At 57.4% G+C, this 13,191-nt stretch overlaps 1 protein-coding gene across 1 annotated transcript in view; it reads left to right on the top strand.

Moving 5' to 3' along the window:
• Positions 1 to 12,937, top strand: part of TOM1 (target of myb1 (chicken)) — a 53,287-nt gene extending 40,350 nt beyond the window's left edge. Inside the window, 6 exon segments of the mRNA XM_011938451.1 lie at positions 483 to 540; positions 706 to 826; positions 5,083 to 5,158; positions 10,668 to 10,727; positions 11,903 to 11,942; positions 12,034 to 12,937. Coding sequence (XP_011793841.1) covers positions 483 to 540; positions 706 to 826; positions 5,083 to 5,158; positions 10,668 to 10,727; positions 11,903 to 11,942; positions 12,034 to 12,188 — 510 coding nt within the window. The 3' untranslated portion in view covers positions 12,189 to 12,937.
• The last annotated feature ends 254 nt before the right edge of the window (positions 12,938 to 13,191 follow it).

Genomic DNA, 13,191 nt, shown 5'->3' with positions numbered 1-13,191 from the left:
ACAGCAGAATGTCAGTCTAGACCCCACCTTGCTGGGGTCCCAGGCTGAATCTTGCTGCAAGATGGGGCACTCAGGGTCACTGCCCCTGGCAGCCCCACAAGTCCTGAGCCGCCTTGGATCTCAGAAATCCCAGCATCCTAGGATTGGCCCTCAACACTGAATGCTCCATGGCTTCCATCATCCGCGTGAGCCTGGGCAGGTTCCTTAAACCTCCTGAGCCTCCCTTTCCTCCTCTGAAGCAGGAGTAGGGAGCTCGTGTATGAGAAGCGCTTAGACCATGCCAGGCCCAGGTTGCACTCTGGCTGAGTAGTTGGCCATTGTCACTGTTATCACTGTGATAGGTTTTAATATAATTTACTGTCTGCTTCAGGCCAAGCCCTAGGAAATCATTAGCATCCCATTTTGAATCACTAATGCTATACTTTTTGAACCATTCGACTACCCATCTGATTACTGTCCTCCTGCCCAGCCACTTCCCCTAGCAGAATCAGTGGATAGCATTTTGCCTGTTCTCTGATGCTGACAGCAGCCCCAGGAGGGGTGAGTAAACTAAAGCTGGAAAGAGGAAGCCGCTTGCCCAAGGCCGCACAGCCAGCAGGTGGCCTGCCTCGCACATTCCCCCACCCACATGCCGCTTCCGCAGCAGCTCGGCACACAAGGACGGCATGTGGATGGGTCCTTCAGGTGGCCTTTTTGTCCCTGCAGACCTGGGCTCCAGCAGTGTGAGAGCTGGCCTGCAGTCTCTGGAGGCCTCTGGTCGACTGGAAGATGAGTTTGACATGTTTGCGTTGACACGGGGCAGCTCACTGGCTGACCAACGGAAAGAGTGAGTGTCCCTGCCTTGGTCCCCTGCAGTTGGGGTGGCTCTCTGCTGGGGAAAGCCTCTCTCAGGGTCCTTGAACCCGGCTTGATGGTGGGCACACCATGAGGAAGAGTATACGGCCCCTGCTGCACTCCCCTTAGGATCCCTTCAGTCAGTCCAGCATGGCCTGGGAGCCCTGTGGTCAGTTGACAGACTGCATTCCTCACATGCTGTACTGGGTGGGGGAGGGGTATCTAATGACCCACTGTATGCCAGAGTCTTACACAGTCTGATCAGAGGGGGAAACTGAGGCACAGAGAGGGGCAGGGTCATTTGCCCCAGGTCAAGCAGCTAATATTTGGCAGCACTAGGTTAGGAGCCTAGGGCTGTCTGGTTTCAAAACACAGTGTCTCCACCCAGCCCCCTCTTCCCTGCACTGTGGACTGCACAGTAAGCCCTCCAGGAGCAGGGAAGTTTCCTGATAAATCCTCAGGGACTTTCAAGTCAATTCTTTTTCTGTTGTTCCATAGCCACCGTTAATTTCCAGAGAAGATTAAGCAGGTTCTGTCGGCCTTGCCCCAGAGCTGGGGCTCTGCCCTTCCCTGTGCACCATGCGTTTTCAGGGGGTGCTTTCAGCGGCATAGGCATGTGGCCTGGGTGTGTCCACCAGGGTCCGGACCCTTGCCAAGACCTGCAGGAGAGCTGGCCCCATACAGGCTTGTAAGAGGAACAGTCTGCTTGATGTTTTCTTCAGCCCTTTGCTTGTGACCCCCAGGGCTGAGTTCTGGGCAGCCAGGATTCTTTTTTTTGAGACGGAGTCTGGCTCTGTCGCCCAGGCTGGAGTACAGTGGTGCCATCTCCCCTCACTGCAGGCTCTGCCTCCCAGGTTCACGCCCTTCTCCTGCCTCAGCCTCCCGAGTAGCTGGGACTACAGGCACCCGCCACCACGCCCAGCTAATTTTTTTTTTTTTTTTTTATATTTAGTAGACACACGGTTTCACCATGTTAGCCAGGATGGTCTCGATCTCCTGACCTCATGATCCACTCACCTCGGCCTCCCAAAGTGCTGGGATTGCAGGCGTGAGCCACTGTGCCCGGCTGCCAGGATTCTTTTAGCTAAGGAAAGGTCTAGATTACAGGATCCTCCCACTGACCCCACTCAGCTCCTGAGAGGTCATTCTGGTGTCTTTTGGAACTTTGTCAATGGGCCTCCAGAGAGCCCAGGGATAACCTCTCCAAACCCACAAATCCAGGTCAAATCTGACAGGCTGCAGCCTGCTGGGTCATTAGGGCTGCCCCAGCTGTTAGCTGTGTCGTCTTTAGTCTGGGCAGAGTCCGTGCTTTTAAGCCCAGGTACCCTGGGACCAGCAGCTCACAGTTGCCATGGAGTTAGGGTTGCTGCCAAGGCTACCCTGCAGAGGCAAGCTAATGAATGTGGTGCGACTTGCAGCCAGGCGGGTGGCCCGTCCACAGAGGCCCCAGCAGGCGACACTGCTGGCCACACTGGAGAGTCCTGGCGCCTGCCCTGGTCACCAGCCTGGCTGAGGTTTACTGTTGCACCATCATTCCTCTGGGGAGCAGGCCCCGGGGAACAGGGAAAAGCACACCGGGAGCTTGTCCTCTAGGGCCTGCAGTCTCACGGGAGTGTGACGTGCACCGGGACCACCGCTGCGAAGGCAAAGGGCTGTCCTGGAGGGGGCGCCAGGCTCTGTGGACACAGAGGAGGGGGCATGCAACTCTGCAGAGGGCACTCAGGGCTGGACCAGGTGCTAGGTGATAGGAAGGCCATTTCAGGCACTAGGAACAGCATGTGCAAAGGCTCAGAGGCAGGGTGGGAGAGAAGTGCCCTGACTTTAGCACAGCAGCTGGGAAAGACGCCCATCACCACCCAGGGAAGGGGGCAGGGTGCTGAGACGGTGATAGGGCCCACTGGGCTACACAGAAGCAATTGATTTTATTGTAGCATGAGCAGAAGGGAACATAAGCAGGGGGGAGCACGAGAAGGATTTTTTTTCTTATCAGATTTTTATCTTTGAAACTGCCTTCAGTTATGCACAGCTGAAATGACATCATGCACCTTCTCAGGCCATTGGTTCTCCCGCAGGCCCTCCCCAGGGCGTGGTTTCCACCCTGGCAGAAAACATCCCGCAGGCTCAGGCAGGGACCTGAGCATCCATTTCCTCTTCCCTTTGTTCTCCTGCCTGGCTGACCCCTTTATGTTTCTGGTGGATCTTCCAGCTCTGGTCACCTGACTGGCCTTTTCTGCCTGCCTGGTGTCCAGCCTGCTCCTCCCTGTACCTGCTTGGCTCCCCACTTCACACCAGCCTGCAATCGGTTCTGTCTTGGCTTGCAGGGAAACCGGCTCCTTATCAGCCACTGTTTCTGCTCCAGCCTTGACCACAGCTGGCACCGTCAGCCTTTCCTGCAGCCAGTCCCGTCCACTCAGTGCCAAGGAGCAGTAGGGCTTCCAGGCGAGCCACAGCAGGGATGCCTTGGCCAGGCCTTCACAGAGGCAGGGGTGTCCTTCTACCCTCTTCGTCAGTGCTGCTGTACACGGAGGCCTTCTCTCCAAGGAGCACTTAGACAAGTGTCACCCCAGTGGCCCAGGTCCAGCCCCTACCCACAGCCTCACTGAGACCACCTAAGGAGTGACCCTCTGCCCTCCTGCGCTGGGCGGGGGGCAGCAGGCCCAGGCCCAGGGGCCACCACCCAGTGCAGGAAGTGCAGGCTTCCTCCAGGGGAGTGCTTGGCCCTCCACTGCCACAGGCGTGGCCCTCGGGGACAGCCAGGCTTCAGGGCCATGTGTGGGCAGGGAAGAAAGACAGAGCTGGTGAGGAGCGCTTAGGAAGGGCAGATAGTTTTTTTGAGTGAAGGGAAAGCATCAGTGTCTGCGTGTTCCTGGGGCTAGGCGTGCCTTCTTCAGCCTTGCCCACAATGTACCAAGCATGTCTTAGAGACCGCAACATGCCACCTCCAGACCCTCAGTTAGCAAGCCTTCTCTGGGTCAGAACTGAGCAACCTGATGCCCCACCTCCCCCACCACTGGCTTTAAGGTTGGCTCCAGCAGGGCCCTGCCATAGTCACTGGCCCACTTGCCACGGAGGAGAGCTGTTTAACCAGGGAATGCCCCAGCTAGTGGTCACACTCCACCAGCAAACTCTGCCCCGGTGGGACGGAACAGACAGCAGCACTCTTCAAAATGACTGCGTGGGAACTGGGGGTCATATTCAATAAGCCCCTTTCAGTGGCAGCCTACTCCATTCCTGGAAAGCAAGTTGGTACTGCAAGAGTTAAATGTGATGCAGTCCCAGTTCCTGAAGCCTTCGGTTAGACCAGCCCCCGCTTCACTAGGCTTCGCTAGCTTCACTAGCTTGTCAGGTAGCCTTGTTCATAACAGGAATCGCAGGCCTTCCCCTTTGTGACCAGAATTCTGTGGCTTCTTCGCCTCAAAGCTGGACTGAGCCAGTGCTGAAGTCCTCTCTGCCGGCAGTTCATGGCGAGAATAACGGGGCTGTTTCCCTGCAACAGGGCTGGGTCCCCAACACCTGCCCTGGACACCCCCCCTGCAGCAGCTGGGAAAGACACCATAGCCGCCTCTCCTCCTTAGCCCGCTTCTCCTCTCACTTGGGCTATTCTCTTGCTCCCCAGAAGACTTAACCTCACACACAACATGCCCCTCCTTGCCTCTCAATCATCTGCCCAGCAGCTGCAGGGTCAGCCTCTGCGGCTCCCAGCCCATCAGCCTTGTGTGCCGTCCCAGTTCCTGCTTCCCCACCCTGCCTGGCTGCCTGGCTGGCTGGCTGGCATCCCCCAGGGGACATTTAGAAGAGCTGTAACCAAGCCGCCTCCCATGCTGCTGAGACGGGTGGGGGCAGAGTATGGGTGGTCGTCTTTGTGCTGGTGAGCCAGTGCCAGACAAGATGGCACCTCACCCAGCAGTCTACGCATGTGTTTCAGCAGCAGAATGGAATCCCCCGTTCAAATACAACCTCGTACAGAACCGCAGTCTATCAAATAGAAAGGGTCAAGAAAGGGTCTGCAGGGATTCTCCATGAGCCGAGGGGCACTGGAGCTATTTCTCAGTCTCCTGAGTTTGGCCAATCCTGATCCTAGTCACTTATCAGATCCTAATTTCCAGAGGCAGGAAATCAGACCCTTTCTACCATTTGCAGGGAGGCCTGAAGGCTGGGAGCCCTCAACCTGTGCCCCCCAATCTGCTCCGTTCTTGCATAAGCCATCGGTAAGGGCAGTATCCAATGGCTGGGTGGTCTCTGTTTCAGGGTAAAATACGAAGCCCCCCAAGCAACAGACGGCCTGGCTGGAGCCCTGGACGCCCGGCAGCAGAGCACTGGCGCGGTAAGCAGAGGGGCCCTCCTGCCACCCTGGGGCTCCTGAAGGAGGTGAGGGAATGCTCACCCACTGGGTGCCATTGTAGGCCAAGTACTGGCCCAGCACATCCGCAGGCCCTTCCTCATTTGGCCCTCAAGTCGGTTCTTTTTGGCTAATGTAGTTATTCCCAGTTTACAGCTAAGGAAACCGCTAGAGAGGCCAGGCCATTTGCCCAAGCTCTCAAGCAAGGATTCAGACCTGAGCCTGACTTGAAACTGGAGACCAGTGGCCCGGGCTTCACATTCCAGCTCTACCACTTACCAGCTATGTGTCCTTAAACAAATGGTTGGCCTTTCTGACCCTCAGTCTCTTATTAATCTATACATTGGGGCTTATCCTAGCACCTATACTTGTTTATAATAGAAGTGTGAGAGGATGCATGTAGGGAGCTTTACATGGAGTTAGAGCCCGTTCCATAGTATTCCTCTCTGCCTCTCAGGAGACTCTTGATTTGCAGGAGTGTGGGCAGAGAGGAATAAAAGAGCATACCCTAAAGCGGCGGGAGGAATGCAAGGGTGCTGTTTGGATTCCGTTTAGTTCCTCGACTGTGTGTTGAGTGACAGCCACTTGTCCAGCACCAAGCACACTTTGTGGGTGACCCCCACACCTTTTGGCAAGACCTCCAAGAACCATTCTCATGCATTTCAACGTGTATCTGGATGCCTTTCAGGCCGTGTGAGAATTTCTGCTCCAGCAAGTGAGCAGACAGAGCAGGTCCTACGGGACACAGTTAGAAACAGCAGGACCTGGGAGTGCGGGGGAATGAGGGTGGCGGACCTGGGGCCGAGGCGGCTCGAGGCAGCATGGGGACTTCTGAGGCCAGTGTGGGGTTATGGGTAGGAAATGAAGCTCTAGGGGTGTATCAGGGACCAGGGGACCTCAGGGCAGCTAGGAGCACTGTGGATAGCATCCTAAGTGAGGTGGAGGCCGCAGGGAAGTCTTGAGCACAGGAGGAACTTTACTTGCAATCTAAAAGATCAGGATGGAAGCTAGGAAAGCAGGGAGGGCCGGGCGCAGTGGCTCACGCCTGGAATCCCAGCACTTTGGGAGGCCGAGGTGGGCAGATCACTTGAGGTCAGGAGTTCAAGACCAGCCTGAGCAACATGGTGAAACCCCATCTCTACAAAATAGTTAAAAATTAGCCAGGCATGGTGGCGCACACCTTTAGTCCCAGCTACTCAGGAGGCTGAGGTGGGAGGATCTCTTGAGCCCAGGAGGTGGAGGTTGCAGTGAGCTGAGACTGCACTACTGCACTCCAGCCTGGGCAGCGGAGTGAGACCCTGTATCAAGAAAAGAAGGAAAGCAGGGAGGGAGGAGTTATGGAAACCGTCCGGGCCAGTCCACTGTGGGCAAAGTCCTCGTGACTCCCAAGGGCACTCTGTCTCCGCTCCTGGGTCTCCCAGCATCTCAGGAGCCATTCCCAAGTCAGAACAGGGCAAGGTAGGGGACACTGGGGTTAGCCACCCGGGCCTCTCGTGTACAGAGGTTGACTCTACCACCCAGTGGGCAGCAAGAGAATCCGGTACCTTCCATGTGTGGTGTGTGACCTGCCACCAAGCACAGCACGTTGCACACCCGTGTCACATCCACTGCACGCACCAGTCAGAGCCTCCAGTCCTTTTTCGGGTGTAAGCCATCATTTGCTGAGCCTGTGCTGCGGGCCAGGCCTGCACTAAGCACTTTGCATCCCCTCTCTTAGCGAGTCAAACCCTTAGGGTATGTTATTATCCCATTTTACAGAGGAGAAAACTGAGTTCCAGGGCGAGGTTAAGTGAAACCACAAGTGTGATGTCCTTAGCATGGTGCCTGGCACACAGTCCAGTATTACGGCACCTAAGCTTTACAGTACCGCCATGTCCTGATCCCTTTACAGATGAGGAAACTGAGGCTGAGGACTGGGAGATACCCTGCCCAGGGTACAGGTATTGTTCTGCCTGGCTTCTAAGCCACGCTGGTAACCGTAGAGCTGTGAAAAGCCCTAAGATGCAAAGGAGAGTGAGTGGAGGTGCGTGTCTTCCTCCGCAGCCTCAGGCTTCCAGTGTGTGGGGATTGCTCAGAGCTGACGTGCTGGGAGCCTGCCGTGGGAGCTCTCCTCTCAGGCCCCCCGGCCTCCTGTGGTCAGAGGTTGACTTCACCGCCCAGCGGGCAGCAATCCTAGCCAGTCTGCCCCCGCTGTAGCCCAGAGACAGGGTTCACTTCCCCAGGGGTGCACAGCAATTCAGGCGTGACTAAAACTAGAGCCCAGGTGTCCTGGCTCCCACACCACCTTGCAACCCGCCCACAGGGAGAAGACACACCACACAACTCCACTGGCAGCAAAGAGAAGCTAAGACAATGGTTATCACTCATTTCTCTCTGATAACCTGGGAGATTTAAGCCATTTCTACCAAATCAGGGTACGATTTCTTAAAACTGTGAGCAAATGCCTGCTCCTGGAGTGCTGGAGTCGGGCTGGTGGTAAGGCCTTCACCCACTAAACCATGAGAACATGATTCCCAACAGCAAAGTACAAAACGGCATTAAAACCAGGCATGGTGGCATGTACCTGTAGTCCCAGCTACTCGGGAGGCTGAAGCGGGAGGATCACTTAAGCCCAGGAGTTCGAAGTTATTGTGAGCTGTGATTGTACCACTGCACTCCAGCCTGGGCAACATAGTGAGACTCTATTTCAAAAAAAAAAGAAACAGAATCAAGTGCCAATTGTGGGCAGCCCATGTTCGCGCCCTGGGATTCGGACTCACAAGTCATGTGATAAGGTGGTGGTGCATGCTGTGTGCCAGGTTTTAGTTTCATTCCCTGACGTGCCTGCTGTGTGCCATGTGCCATGTGCCAGGCCCCATGCTGGTCTGAGTAGGGTGGGCCAGCCAGGCACAGGGCGATGGACTGGGAGTAGGACTCTCGTCTCCCTCCACTCTGGGGCCCTAGGAAACTGCTTGTGTGCCATGGATGAATGTGAAAAGATTGGATAAACTGATGTTTCTAAAACCTGGGTGCCCGTCAGACCCCACTGGGAGCCTCCAGACCATCTGACAGCCACCTGCCCTGCTGTCCTGGGGTCGCTGAGGCCCAGCCTCTGGGATCTTTGTGGAGAGAGTTGAGAAGCTTTGTTTAGTTTGCTGTCAGCTCTGCCCCAGGCTACCCAGGGCGCTGGCATCCCAGAGCTGTTGTGGTTCAGCCCCCCCGGTGGGTACCACAATACCTGCCTCATCCCTCTGCACCGGCCGCCACATCCACCACACAGACCTCCACACACCATACCCACCACACCACACACATCTACACCTACACACACCTACACCTACACATAAACACATACACACACATACACCTACACACACCACACACACCTACACATACACACCTACATTCATACACCTACATACACCTCTACACACACCTACACACCTGCACACACGACACACACATCTATACCCACCACACACACCTGCACATACCCCACACACATCTACACCTACACATAAACACATACACCTACACACACCACACATCTACCCCTACACACACCTACACACTCATACACCTCCACACCTGCACGCACACCACACACATCTGCACCCACCACATACACCTACACACACCACACACACCTACACATACACACCTACATTCATCTACACACATCTACAGACTCATACACCTCCACACCTGCACACACACCACACACATCTACACCTATACGACCTACACCTACACATACACACCTACACTCATACGCCTACATACACACCCCTATACACACCTACACACTCATACACCGACACACCTAAACACACATACACCGACACACCTAAACACACACTCCTACACATATCCCCCAAAGTGGCAGCAGGCCCCCTGACCCGAAAGGCGCACCCCTGTTAGAAGCTGCGCCCTCCAGTGGCCCTGGCGCTGCCGGCCCTCCGCCATCAGCGTGACTCTCTCTCACCCAGATGGGAGGCGGCTGTGAGAAGAGCGTCAGTGACTGGATGGTGAGACAAGGCATGGTGAGCAGGGGCCAGGCCCAGCCGCCCGGAAAGCTGGGGTTGCTCGCAGGGCTCCTGCCAGGCATGGGCGTGGGGCACCGTGCTGCTCTCCAAGGGAGGGGACCCAGGAGAAGACCCAGAGGAGTGAGGAGGGGCAGCTGAGGGCGCTGCGGCGCCCCAGGGCTCAGGCTGTTCCTGAGTTGGCCCGGCCAGCCCAGCTTCTGCAGCTCCTCTGTGCCCAGTTCCCACTCTTGAGTCTCGGGCAAGGGCAAGGTAGCCCCTCTGGCAGCTAAGAGGCGATGGGGATAGCGGAGCGGGAGAGGGAGCCGGTGTGGGCAGCTGGGCGCTGGCTGCTGCCACTGCTGCTGGGAAGTCAGCTCCTGCCTTCTCTCTGGGCTCTGCTCCTGCCTGGGGGGTCCTCAGGTGCTGGGTGATGGAGCTTGGAAACCAAACTGGCCTGGTTGGGGAAAGACTGTCTTTTCTAAAGTAGCTAACTAGTAACTAGTGCTATTAGTGCCATTACTGATTAATTGTAATAGGAACTGGCCTGTTGGTTTCTTGAGCATCTCCTCCATGCCAGGCCCTGTGCTAAGCTTTTGACATCCCATTTCATCCTCACAGCCAGCTGGACGGTAAGTGCTGCTGCTAGCCTCACCCTAAGGACGAGGGAAATCAGGCTCAGAGAAGTTAAGTAACCCGCCCACAGTCACACTGTGTTAAGGGGTGAGCCAGATCCAGCTTTTTCTGACTCTGAAGTCTGTGCCCGTGACCTCCAACTGGAGTCTGCCACTGCAGAAGCCGTTAGAGAAGAAAGCCTCCAACTCCCGCCCCTGTGTGGGAGCCATCGTGGCACAGCCCATGTCTTTGTGGCCCAAAGTGAAATGTCCCCATCTGTAATGCCGCCTCTCTGGGTCTACCCACCTGGCCTTGTCTGGTCAACTTGGCACCTCTGCTCTCAGGCCCTGTTATGCCCCCTTCTATCGTGAAGTCTGCGTCTGCAGAGGCACCAGGGAATGGAACCTGAGGACCCCTGGCCCACTAACCATGTCCCCACCCCAGCCTTCGTGGCTGGAGAAAATGCCTGGGGTCCGTCCCTGGGCTTGGTGTGTCTTTTGTCAGGTGCTCCTGAGAACCTGCGGCATAGCCTCTGCCCCAGGCCATTGCCCAAAGCCCCTCCTCCAGCCTAGAACCGTTACCCGCAGGGTGTGTCGGAACTGGGGTTCCTCTCCTCAAGGGGAAGGAGCTCCCTCTGACCCCTGGCCCTGCTCCAGCTGCTGGGAGCCCTGTCCCCTGCTTAGTCTCCTGGCTCTGCACCTCCCTCGCCCACAGCCTGGCACAACGGGCCCAGTGGTGGGTCCGGGCAGCTAGGCAGCTGAGGCTGGGCTGGGAGGCTGCCCAGGGCCACCCAGCTGCCAGGCGCTGAGCTAGCACGTCTTCCACCTTGTCACCCAGGGCACTGCCCTCCCTGCCTCACCCTCTGCCCTTCCTTCCAGATCCCAGTCAGCCAGGCCTGCCTCATGGAGGACATCGAGCAGTGGCTGTCCACTGACGTGGTACGTTGGGGCCCAGTCAGCTGGACGCAAAGGCTCAGCCCCACTCCTCACCCACACAGCAGGAGGACCCGTTGTTCTTACCAAGAAATGACCCACGGGGCCAGGGTATTCTTGTATAGCATATAGCACCCTGAGAGCAGAGGGGCACACTTCAAGTCCCCATCTCCTGCCACCTGCCCACCTTGTGTTTGGCACGCCCCCTCCCCCAGAGAAGGCCTGGGCACAGTAGCCTCTCAGCTGCTTCCCAGAGCCTGCTCCCAAGGTGAGGTGCCAGTGGGTGTCAGCCCACCTTAGGGATGTCGGGGCAGGCTAGAGAGGCTAACCGAGGAAGCATCACGGCGCCAGGCTCTGACCCGCAGTAGCTCAGGAGACTCCAGCCGCTTGCAGAGAGAACCCATCCCACCCTGTTTACAGATCAGAAGACTGCTAGGCACCTGTCCTCTAAAGGGAAGCACCCGGGAGGAGGAGGGCGGGTCATGGGGACCCCAAGCCCTGCCACCCTCTCAGGGAGCAGAAGAGGCAGGGCCAGACCCAGCTTCTCCATCCAGGGCTCCTACCCCAGCATCTGCCATCCCTTCTCTGGGCACCAAGGCCCACATGGGCGCCTGGGCACGTCAGGCCCAGAAGCCACCTTCTGCAGGTGAAGAGACCGTTTCTGCCCAGGACTAAGCCACAGGGCAGGGACTTAGGCTTTCTGTCTGGTGGCAGAAGCCTCACCCCCTCCCTAGCTTGCAGTGTTAGCATGAATGGCCCTCAGCCTCTGGGTGTCAGCCTTTGCCCCCAGGGGTGAGGACCATCCACCCCTTGTGACCCTCCCAAGGAAAGGAATCAGCACTCATCAAGGACCCGCTGGGCACCAGGTGCAGGGCTTGACATGCGGCGTATTATCTCATTTCAGCTTCCCAGCAACCCCCCAAGTTAGCTTCAGCCCTCACCCCGCCCCCATTTTACAGAAGGAAAAACAAGGCTCAGGAAGTCAGGTGCCACCCAAGGAAGGCCTACGGCTCAGGGAAGAGCCCAGGTCCAGGTCCTGGGACGTGGGTGGCGGGGGCGTGCAGAGCCTGCTGGGACCCAATGCTCAGGTTCAGCAGGGCTGGAGCTGTGGCCCCACTGCCCCAGGCTGACTGTGCTGGGGGCCCCACTAACCTCTGCCTCCTTTCCTTCTACCTTCCCAGGGGAATGATGCGGAAGAGCCTAAGGGGGTCACCAGCGAAGGTAGTAGTCCCTGCCCCTGCCCGCCCTTTCCTTTCCCCAGGGCTCTGGCCTCAGAGCCCACCCTTACCCTCACCCTCACCCCTTCCTCTAGAATTTGACAAATTCCTGGAAGAACGCGCCAAAGCCGCGGATCGATTGCCCAACCTCTCCAGCCCCTCAGCTGAGGGGCCCCCGGGTCCCCCACCTGGCCCAGCACCCCGGAAGAAGACCCAGGAGAAAGATGATGACATGCTGTTTGCCTTATGAGTGTGGGGTCTGGCACCCTGCAGCCCAGGTCCCCACTGCTCTCACACCCTTAGGCTGGGACCTCCCTCCCTCCTCTGGTGTCAAGGCTGCTTTGGGGGTGGCTCGTTACCCCCTTTTTCTCCTCTTTGAAGATGGAGCTGCTTCAGCTGCGGCTGGGGTTGTGGAGGCAGTGGGACGAACTGGGGACAGGTCTGCACTGCAGTGGGATCTGGCTGCTCTGCCTCCTTTCCCACCCCAGCTGACCATGAGACTTTGCTAAGAAGTGGAGGCCCCAGGACAGGCTGGCTGGCTGGCTGACCCAGTGTGACTCTCCTTTACTGAGTGATACCCTGCTCTGGGCCCATGCCCCGTGGAGCCCTTCAGAGCCCACACTGCCAGTCGAGGCCTGGCTGGAAGCTGGCCACAGTGGAAATTGTGTTGAGCCTGTTGTCCATTCCCCGCTCTGCTGCTGGGGCCCCATGGCTTTGGCTGGCCATCAAGGGCAGGGTGTGGAGCTGCGGAGGCCCAGGTACGAAGCTGCAACTCTGCACACAGTGGGCGAGATCTCACCGGCCCCAGGCTGCAGGTGAGGCTTCAGGGGACGCTGGGGCCCCACTGTCCCTCCACTGCCTTGTCCTCCATCCTTCCTCTGTTCCTTCTGGCCGGGCACCACAGCACCGGGGCTCAGCTCTTGGTTGATCCTCTTGTACTGGGAGAGGTGCCTTTTGTGTCCCCAATTAAAGATAGAAAACCACCCTGCTAGCAGCATTGTTGAGTCTCCAGTGAGAAATGACTTCTTGGCCTCACAGAGGCAGCGACTACTTTGGGCAGGGCTGGGGGCCACCCGAGAGGTGAGCATCTATAGATGGTGCAGGGGAAGGACAGGAGCAAGCACCCAGCTACACTACGCAGGTGCCGCACCTCTCACCTCACATGGCAGGCTCCAGCCACCGCCCCTGCCCGGAGGATGCATGCCCTCCCCAGCTGACATCCCTCCCTCCTCAAGGCACTTCATGCTGCTGTC

The sequence above is a fragment of the Colobus angolensis genome, unplaced genomic scaffold (assembly GCF_000951035.1).
Source record: "Colobus angolensis palliatus isolate OR3802 unplaced genomic scaffold, Cang.pa_1.0 Scaffold173, whole genome shotgun sequence".
NCBI classification, from domain to species: Eukaryota; Metazoa; Chordata; class Mammalia; order Primates; family Cercopithecidae; genus Colobus; species Colobus angolensis.
Note: the sequence above shows the minus strand (reverse complement) of the source record. Positions and strands in the feature narration are given on the sequence as shown.